At 33.9% G+C, this 9,541-nt stretch overlaps 2 protein-coding genes across 3 annotated transcripts; one reads left to right on the top strand and one right to left on the bottom strand.

Annotated features, from left to right (window-relative positions):
• Positions 1-614: 614 nt before the first annotated feature.
• On the top strand, positions 615-5,033 carry LOC136231163 (uncharacterized). Of its 2 annotated transcripts, none has more exons than XM_066020453.1 (9): positions 615-774; positions 976-1,077; positions 2,905-3,032; positions 3,160-3,216; positions 3,317-3,409; positions 3,843-3,921; positions 4,044-4,168; positions 4,358-4,501; positions 4,593-5,033. In XM_066020453.1, the coding sequence occupies exons 3-9, from the start codon at positions 2,907-2,909 to the stop codon at positions 4,830-4,832; spliced, it is 864 nt and encodes a 287-aa protein (XP_065876525.1). In that variant the 5' UTR covers positions 615-774; positions 976-1,077; positions 2,905-2,906; the 3' UTR covers positions 4,833-5,033. The 2 variants fall into 2 exon arrangements, with proteins under 2 accessions (XP_065876525.1, XP_065876526.1); XM_066020454.1 differs by having other exon boundaries at positions 621-770.
• A 559-nt stretch (positions 5,034-5,592) lies between these two features.
• Positions 5,593-7,772, bottom strand: LOC136228830 (pentatricopeptide repeat-containing protein At4g26680, mitochondrial). Its single transcript, XM_066017310.1, has 2 exons — positions 7,617-7,772; positions 5,593-7,515 (listed from the first exon to the last, which is right to left on the bottom strand). Exons 1-2 carry the CDS (start codon positions 7,679-7,681, stop codon positions 5,934-5,936), a joined length of 1,647 nt encoding a protein of 548 aa, XP_065873382.1. The 5' UTR covers positions 7,682-7,772; the 3' UTR covers positions 5,593-5,933.
• Positions 7,773-9,541: the final 1,769 nt, after the last annotated feature.

Raw genomic sequence — 9,541 nt, forward strand, 5'->3', positions numbered from 1 at the left:
TCAATCACTGATTTGTACTGTTCATATTTCTAATGAGTTGTGACTCGTTTGGTTGTCGAAAAATATTTTGTGTTTAAAAAACTATTTTGCTTTTCTTAAAAATGGTAAATATTCTCCTTACTTTCCTTTTAAATTTTTCTGCTAATCTAAAATTTTCCATTGACTAATTTTTCAAAGCAAATAAATACTAAAAATAATATATATATTTTTTATACGTAGTAATATTTTTTCAATAAATAAATGAAGTTTTAGACACTCATTTTGATCTCATTTTTTTGTAGGGCTATTAAACGGTTTGATCAAGGAGCGGTCTTAAGAAATGACGATGGAGCAAGAATGAACAGAATCCCATATCAGAAAGGGAGATAGAGTGACTGTAGCTTATTAATAAGGTGTGAATCTAATATATACAAATACGTTTTAAAACCGCGAGACTCAAAGTGCTGGATTTGGACCAAATTGGACTATATCTATGTGATATTGACCAGGGTGTTACACTTTTTTTTTTTTTTGTTGAAATGTTTTTTATTGTTAAAAAATCTTCCTTTAAAAAAAAACCATAAAAAATGATGTGTTTTACCTTTATTTCTTACGAGCTAACACGACAACGTTTCTCACATAATAGACTCTCCTTCCAATGAAACCTGAATCAACGGTTCGTTACTGCCGTCACTCAGAGGACACAGCCGCTGCCGCTGCGTAGTTCTCAACTCCATTCCACTGCAGCTGCTCATCATTCACCACTGATACTTCAAATTCTCTAGCTCTGAGTGAGTAAGTGCTTATAACTTGTTCTTTTTCCTTTATTTATGAATTCTCCATTTCTAGATATGGTGATCTTTTGGTCATAAAATCCTTATTTTGTGTTTATTCCGGTTCTATGGTGGATTTTATGTGTTTAATATATTTGATGAAAAAAGAAGGTAGCATATGTTGGATTATGAGTTGATGCCTTGTATTTTTTTTTATGCCCAGCCAATCGCGTGGAGCAACTCCATTTCCGGCTTCAGGGCTTCCGCAAATTGCGACTCCTCTCCAACTCTCTTTCAATTTCAGACTTTCAATTTCGATCAAGTTGTAAGTTCAGTACTGTAAAAGTTTGTTGTGGTTCAATAGCATCATTATTTCGTTCCTCCTTTGACTGTTGTTGATTAGTTTCCGTTTAGTTTATTATTTTGCATCTTCCAATTCTTCTAGTTGTCTTCTGATTTTATATAAAATCAAGTTGTATGTCGTTGTTGGTGTTAATTCCGTTCCATTTTAGGGCTATATTTTATACCCCATTGTACAACTTCAAATGAGTAGTTGATTTACTTTCTAGAATTTTAATTGGTATTATTCAGCTTTTGTTTTGTTGTGGCATTTCAATTTAAGTACCTGCTCTTCCTTTTATATGACAGCTATGGATTTATCAGGAAATGGGAAGCTTGTTTTCTTTCCTTGTTATTATTTTTGCTATGCTTTTGTGAGGTTAAATGGGTCGTGTCTTATAGAGACTTGAAATCATGTTAACAAAAACTGTTTCATTTGATGCAATGGTAACCCTGCATTATTGCTGCTAATGGCAAGATGATTTCATTGGTATTGATCAGTGTGGACCGCTGTTTAAAAATGCCATAGTTGTGAAATTTTTTTAGCCTAAAGATATTCATCCATTCCTTCTTGTTTCATAATGTCCTGTCCAGTTAATCATCTTTGGTTTGTCCAAGTGATTTTTCTTTTGCCTAGTCATGTGGCATGTTATTTCGTTCAAAAACAGAAGCATAAGGAAGAGATATATGCAATGCTTTTATTCTCTTGCATGCGAAAGACTAGCTATATCTATTGGTTTTATATGATTTGAGGAGTTTGAATGAGTATGAACATCAGCTACTTTGGAAAATGTAGATAATGGATGAACTAGATGGTAGAGGCTCTGTCTTTCCTCAGCATATCCAATCTTCTGCCATCTTTGTAAAATGCAGTATCATTTGTAATGGTCAAACAAATATTAGACTGAGAAGTCAATGCTCGATATAAGATTGTGAACTGAGATATAAATAAGACTTCATGGTAAAACCAAAGATGAACTCACTCAGACAAATTGTTCCTTGCTCATAGCAGGAACTCTTGCTCCATTAGGTAAATGTACAAGATAATTATTCACTGGATTATAATGAGAAAAAGACGTCAGATCACATGTATTATGATCACTTACACCAATATGTATGATCCAAGGCATATATGAATTTGAAGAATGAGAAATACCAGTTGAGTTTGCTTGAAGAGCAATGTTTGCATTCTCATTTGATATGTAAGATGGCTGAGCGTTGCAATGTTTGCTTGAGAAATCCCAGTTGAGTTTACTTGAATAGCAATGTTTGCATTCATATTTGAGATGTAAGTTGGCTGACCGATGCTTTGTTTCTGAGACGGTAGTTGTTAGAATTTCTTCATAAGTTTCTGATTCTGTAGATTCAAACACCACCAGAACTAGAATAAGCAGTAGTATTAACATGATTTGCCTTGGAATTGTAATTCCTTGGTTTGGAATTATTAATTTCTTGTGTAATAAATGTAAAATTCATTAATTATATAATTTGTAGAAGAATAAAATTGCATACATTGTAAACCATAAATTTGACTAAACTAACACAGTAATGTGATGAATATTACATTGCTTAATTATTCTTTGATGCATCCAAACATGGTAATGGAATGAGCATTCCGTTCCATTCTATTACAACTTTGATTTCATTACTTACTTCCTTATAGTACATTGTACCAGACGCAACCTAAGGGTGTATCATTGGGCTTAGCTTAATTGGTTGCATCTAGCTGTCTTTTGATTTTTAGTAGATTCTTTAAATTGTTTGCCATCATTTATTTATTTATTTATTTTTATCTTTGATTGTTCATGCTAAGAAATGGTGGGACTCTCAGTTGGGGAAAAGCATTTTATAAATGGCGGCATTAGTCAAAATCTCCGGTCTGATGGTCGGAAAAGAGAGACCTATCGACCCATTTTTGTTGAAACTGGAGTCATACCTCAGGTAGCTAAGTCTTTTTCTATGCATATCTCTTTGAACTTGACATGGTAGAGTGACTAAAGCCATTAATCATTGTCTCTTCATACCTGCATCCAATTTGCTTAATTCTCTATTTATTGGATTGACATAGGCAAATGGCTCAGCACGAGTTCGAATAGGTGCAACTGAGGTTATTGCTAGTGTGAAGGTCTTTTATCTTCAAACTTGTTTGTGATTTTGTAGGAGATATACTTATTATTGGATTTTTTCTTTGTATTCTAAGTGCATTTAGATTGGCTTAAGTGCAGGCGGAACTTGGAAAGCCAAGTGCATTGCAGCCTAACAAGGGAAAGATTGCTATATTTGTTGATTGTAGTCCAGTTGCAGAGCCAACATTTGAGGTTGTATAATTTCTCTCCCTTTTAAAATTTATGCACTCTTAAATTGAGTCTCAATAGAAGATTATATAGTATTGCCTATTTTTAGAATCAGGATCAAGAGTATCACCTTTTCTTTTGCATAAATACTCTTGTTAAAAGCATCTGTGACCAGATAGAAAGTACATGCTGTTGTTTAGATTTTGTATACACTCAATTATTCATATGGAGGACGTTTCTAACATTCTTCTTAAGTAGGATTTGGAAAATTTTCATTTTTGTAGTTTGACTTTGCAGATGCATTTTCTAGCTTTATTCATTCTGTCTATCCAGTTCTTTAATCTCACCATTTATCCATTACGAGGGACTATCTGATTCTGGAGAAGGTCTGCATTTGTTATAGCCAGTGTGATATTTTTATGTTCACAAGTTAAGTCCATATTCACATCTTATGTAGGCTAGGGGAGGTGAAGAGCTTTCAGCAGAACTCGCAACTGCTCTGCAATGTTGTCTTTTGGGTGGTAAAAGTGGATCAGGTTTGTATTATTGATTGAGAAATACTCCTTTTGCTTTGGGTCACATTTTCTGTGTTACAGTTTAATGTAGTATCATGAGATTGTTGCAGCTTTTCTTAATAACCAAGTTGAAATTTTCTCAGGGGCTGGTATTGATCCATCATCTTTAGTAGTTGCAGAAGGAAAAATCTGTTGGGATCTTTATATTGATGGCCTTGTCATCTGTTCTGATGGGAATCTTCTAGATGCTCTCGGTGCTGCAATTAAGGTACATTTTTTTTTTATAATGCGTTGATTTGATAAATGCTAGAAATTATATTTGTCAACGTGTATCATCATCACTGGTAATTATTTATTTGGTGCCTGCCAACAGTCTTTACTTGGATTCTGTTATGATAGTAAGGATGATTTTTCTGGGTTAAGCTAATTAGTATTATACTCATTACTGTTTCCAAAGGCTGCACTGAGCAATACAGGGATCCCAAAGGTCAATGTTGCAGCTGGTGCATCTGGCGATGAGCAACCTGATGTTGACATTAGTGATGAAGAATTTCTACAATTCGATACTAGTGGTATTCCAGTTATAGTTACCTTAACAAAGGTGATAGGCATAACTGCTTCTTTTTATGCTTTCAAGACTGTACATAGCAGCACTATTTCATCATGACTTTTGCTTGCGATATCTTATGTAGGTCGGGAGGCACTACATCGTAGATGCCACTTCAGAAGAGGAATCTCAGATGAGCTCTGCTGTATCGATTTCTGTGAACAGGAAAGGGCATGTTTGTGGATTGACGAAACGAGGAGGAGCAGGTATTGATCCAAGCGTTATATCCGATATGATATCTGTGGCACAACATATAAGCGAGCAGCTGATAAATAAGTTGGACTCTGAAATATCTGCTGCTGAGGCTGATGAAGATGAAGCTTGACATGGTCTGAACCTTCAAAATTATATACATAGAAGACAGTAACATGTATCCTGTAAAATTTTTAATAGATGATAAACTCTGACTTGGTAACAGGGTAGAATGAAAAATGTTGTAATGAAAGAAAACACCCATTATTCAGTTGATAGAAATACTTAATCCTTGGATCTTGGATATTGCTGGAATAGATATACTTTTTTTCTATTTATAAATGTATGGACATCAATGAAGTGTAGGAGGAATTTTTTTTTTTATCTTTTCTCTCAGTAATTGTGTTTGGACCAATTTTTTCTTGGAAAAAAAATCAAGTGTTTCACAGTAAATTATGAGAATTTGAATTGGAAATCAGTCCAAAATTGGCTTGATTTTGAGATAATTAAATTTCACTTGCATGATACAAATATACATCATGGAATTTTCTACTTGCGAATGTATATTATGTTCCCCTTTGCCAGTTGAACAAGCTTCTCTGATGATAAGTGATAACTATAATTTATCATTTATTCATATACTTAATATTCAGTTTGAAGATTGTTATTACTTAATTGCATTTACTAATGATTTACATATTAGCATAGCAGCAGTACTATTACCTATCATAAAGTAAAGAATAAATTTAGCTTTGTCAAATAGAACTGTCATGATAATGATAGTGATTCATGAAACAAGTGCTACTTTATGGAAATTATTTCACAATCATTTGGTTCTGCTCTCTTCGCTAGTATTTGATTAGGACATTATGTCCTCTTTTCTTTAGCAGAATGCAAATTACAGGAGCATACGAGCTTTTTATTCTATTCTGTATCTGCACGATTCAACTTCTGTATCTGTCAAAACAGATGTCAAGTACAAAAACTAGTGTTATGAGAATATGTACATTCATAGTTTTATACTTTTATGATTTTCATAATCAATTATATATATTAATCATGGCTGATATGTAACTCAAATCTGCTATTCAGAAACCAAATCTACTTGTAAATACATATCATTCTGGATTCTGTAATTCAAACATAATTGCATGCAAATTACCAACCATATGGTTTGACAAGGAAGAACAAGTTGAACCTCACAAACTATGTACACATTTATCGGTTGGTTACTTTACTCTGGTCTTGAGTTGATAACTTCTTCTCTGTCAAAACCTTCTGCCACAATATGCCTAGCTTGCATCTCACTGCATAACTTGTTTGCTAAATGATCTTTTCTGCATCCACGAAGTCCACGATAAATTTCTAATAAAACATCTGGACTGGGACTCATGCACCTCTCGAACATCTCCATCGAGACTGAAAAAGCTCCTTCAAAATCCTCACTCTTGCAGAAAGTTGATAGTAAAATGCTAAAAGTCTGTTCATTTGGGTGACAACCACTTCTCACCATGTACTTGTACAACTGAAACCCACGGTCCGGGTTGTTTCTTATACACTGTCCAAGAATAAGGGCAGAAAAAGTAGAAGCATTTGGGGCTAAATTCTGTTTTTCAAGTTCTTTCATCATGTATGCAGCTTTCTTAGTCTTACCCTCCTTGCACAAGCCTAAAATCAGGGCATTATACGTCAAAATGTCGGCTTTGATCCCATTTCTTGACATTTCCTCATAAAGCCTCCTGCCCATCTCACTATTTCCCGTTCGACTGTACCCATCTATCAAAGTATTGTAAGTTACATTATTAGGAGCTACGTTCAACACTTTCATCTCGCTAAAAACCTTACTAGCTTCGTGCAGTTTCCTTTCTTTGCAAAATCCATAAATCAGAGTGTTAAAAGTAATCACATTTGCCTCTACTCCTTTTTCTCTCATCTGGTTTTTTAACTTCACAGCTAAGTTTAAGAGACCCTTGTGACAACATCCAGAAATCAAAGTATTGTAAGATGAATCAACAGGATTAATTCCCATATCATCCATTTCCTTCAACACCTCAACTGCTTTCTCAAGGTTTCCTAACTTACAAAAGGCACTCATAACCATGTTAAGAGTATACACATTTGGTGATATCCTGTTTCGGCGCATTTCTTTATAGAATGCCAACGCAATATCCATCCTATTTGAATCAATCAACGAACTCAAATAAGCATTGCAAGACCTAATTGTGGGCAGAAATCCATAATCCTTCATTTGAGAAAAGGTATCAGTAGCATTTCTGAACTTTCTCAAATGTGCATAGGTCTTAAACAACAAATCAAAGACCCGAGGTGAGGAATGACACATTCGATATGAATAAAGTATTGCATCAAACAACTTATTAGGCAAATCCAGTGCACCCGGCCTAATAACAGTCCTCAGAATAAAGTCAGCAGATTTAAATTTTTGGTTTTTGGTGAGAATATGGAGGATAATGGAAAGTGTTTCAAGTGTAAGTGAATTGGGGTTTTGGGATTGAACAAAATTGAAGAATTCGAGGGAAAGAACATGATCTTTTTGAATCTTTAGCAAAACGTGTTTAAGTCTAAAAGGAGTGAAATGGGCAGATAAGGAATTAAGCTTATCCCAATCAGAATGAATAAGGTGGCTATGTGTAACATTAACAAAATCAAGGTCTTGGGCTTTGGGTTCAGAGAGAGTTCTGCTAGGTATAGGAATTGGATTCCAATTCCTGTTCCCAAAAATGGGCTGAGAAGATGTAAGGGTTTTAATCCCAGTTGAAAATCGACGAAACAGAAAGCTTCTCATGCTTAAGTGGGTTCTGCGTTAGAAAATCGTAAAATCGAGGGAAATGGGAGTAGAATCAATCAAATTATAAAAATCATAATTTGAATTGGATATAAAGAGAAGAAGGGGACTGACCTTTGATGAAAATGCATCCAAAATTGGAATGAGAGGCATTCATATAGAGTGAGGTTCTCGTGCATAACGGGGTGCTCCCCACATGTTTGTACAATTGTGTAGGCGAATGAGCTGAAGACATGCCAACCTCAGTTCATTCTCATTGTATTATTATGACTATGAGGGCTCCAAGTGCTCAAGTTTTTTACCAAAATAATTTACTCCCAACCAAATTTTTCAAAATTAACCCGAAAAGACAAGTTAAATTGGCTTGATAATTCAATTTAACAGAACAATGTTCAATTATTGATACAATTTTTTACTTGAGTGCTTTCCACTGTCCAACACATATATTAACCCTAAGGATTAAATTCTATTTGACTTTTATTCGTATTTAGAATTTTGTCATTTTACATTTTTCTTGAGATTTTTTAGATTCATTTTGAATAAAATATTATCCGATTTGTTAAATTTTTCGCATAACATAATTTTTAACATGTAATATATACAAGTGTCAATTGCTTTAATTTTTTTTATTATGTGGATAAATAAGGAATTAATTTTTTTTCTTATTTATCCACATATAAAATTTATATGGAAAAAAATTAAAACAATTAGCAAATGTACATATCACGTATTAAAAATTGTACCATGTAAAAAAAATTAACAAATCGGATAAATATTCATTCAAAATGTGTTAAAAGTCATCCATGAAGCAAATTTTATAAAATGATACCACATTGACTAAATGACAAAATTTTGGACCATAGTAGCCCAAAAATAAAAATTATGCCTAACCCTAATAATCTTTGATTGAGTACAATGTTGCAAAAATCACTTGCAAGCCCATACTACATGGGCTTAATGGAAGTGCAGCTGGTTGTTTCCGCACCAAATAACTAAATTATGCATTTTCAGATGCTGATAAAATAGAGATTAATATCATCAAAAGTGCAAAATATGTTGCTGTGGGTTTGTAAAACATAAGGTAAGACTCACATTTTTATCATATCGAATAAAACTGTTAAGATAATGAGATATCAATTTATTATGGGAAAATTATAAAATTGGATTAAATGGGAGACTCAGTTACATATTTAGACCAATTACCCAATCCATTACCTAACTAGACTATTTTTTTGCGACTTTTCCAAAATACCCCAAACCTTTCATCTTACCCTTTCCTTCCATCGGTTTCATCTCTCATTTGTTGCCTATCTTTTCATCTTCTCATTCCTTTATATTGTGCGAATCACCTTCATTTTCTTCATCATCCTGTCTTTTCTTTCTCTCTTTGTCTCTCTCTTTTTGTGAAGACATGATTCTTCATCTTCCTGTTTCATGTTCATCTCTTGGTTTCTTTCTTCTTGTGTGAATCGAAGACATCGTTATTCAATGTTCTTCTGGGTTTATCATATGTTTATTGTCGATTTCAATGGCAAAAGGCGGAAATAAGATAAGTATATACCGTTTCATCTTCATCTTTTTCCAAAAATTACTTTGCAAAACGAGTTTTCGTCACATTTTGCGAAGTCTGCAAACAGAAAATCACTTGGAAAATGATGCTTTTGCTTCGCAGAAAGCGAATCTGCGAAGCCTGCGAAGCAACATCATCCTTTCCCAGCTTGTTTATCTCTTCGCAGGCTTCGCAGAATCGCTTTTTGTGAAGCAAAATCATCCTTTTCTAGGTGAAGTTTGATTCGCAAACTTTGCAAAATGTGACGCAAACTTATTTTGTGAAGTAAAAATTATCATTTTTTAGTGTCATTTGCTTCACAGACTTCTCAGATTCTCTCTTTACGAAGCGTTTCTTTCATTATTTTCCTAAAATTACTTAATATTTGTGAAGGTTGGATACAAAAGCATCAATCATAGTGATTCATTTATCTTGAATACAAAGGCATCAATCACAGTGAGGGGTGATTGGGATGTGATGAAGATGGTGA

Source organism: Euphorbia lathyris, chromosome 5, assembly GCF_963576675.1.
Source record: "Euphorbia lathyris chromosome 5, ddEupLath1.1, whole genome shotgun sequence".
NCBI lineage: Eukaryota > Viridiplantae > Streptophyta > Magnoliopsida > Malpighiales > Euphorbiaceae > Euphorbia > Euphorbia lathyris.

Excerpts from the sequence above, each read along its gene's own strand:
- LOC136231163 (XM_066020453.1), top strand. The coding sequence starts at position 2,907 with ATGGTGGGACTCTCAGTTGGGGAAAAGCATTTTATAAATGGCGGCATT. Across the intron at positions 3,217-3,316 it reads AGGTTATTGCTAGTGTGAAG|GCGGAACTTGGAAAGCCAAG; the intron begins GTCTTTTATCTT and ends GCTTAAGTGCAG. Across the intron at positions 4,502-4,592 it reads TTATAGTTACCTTAACAAAG|GTCGGGAGGCACTACATCGT; the intron begins GTGATAGGCATA and ends TATCTTATGTAG.
- LOC136228830 (XM_066017310.1), bottom strand. The coding sequence starts at position 7,681 with ATGCACGAGAACCTCACTCTATATGAATGCCTCTCATTCCAATTTTGG. Across the intron at positions 7,516-7,616 it reads TGGATGCATTTTCATCAAAG|AACCCACTTAAGCATGAGAA; the intron begins GTCAGTCCCCTT and ends TTTCTAACGCAG.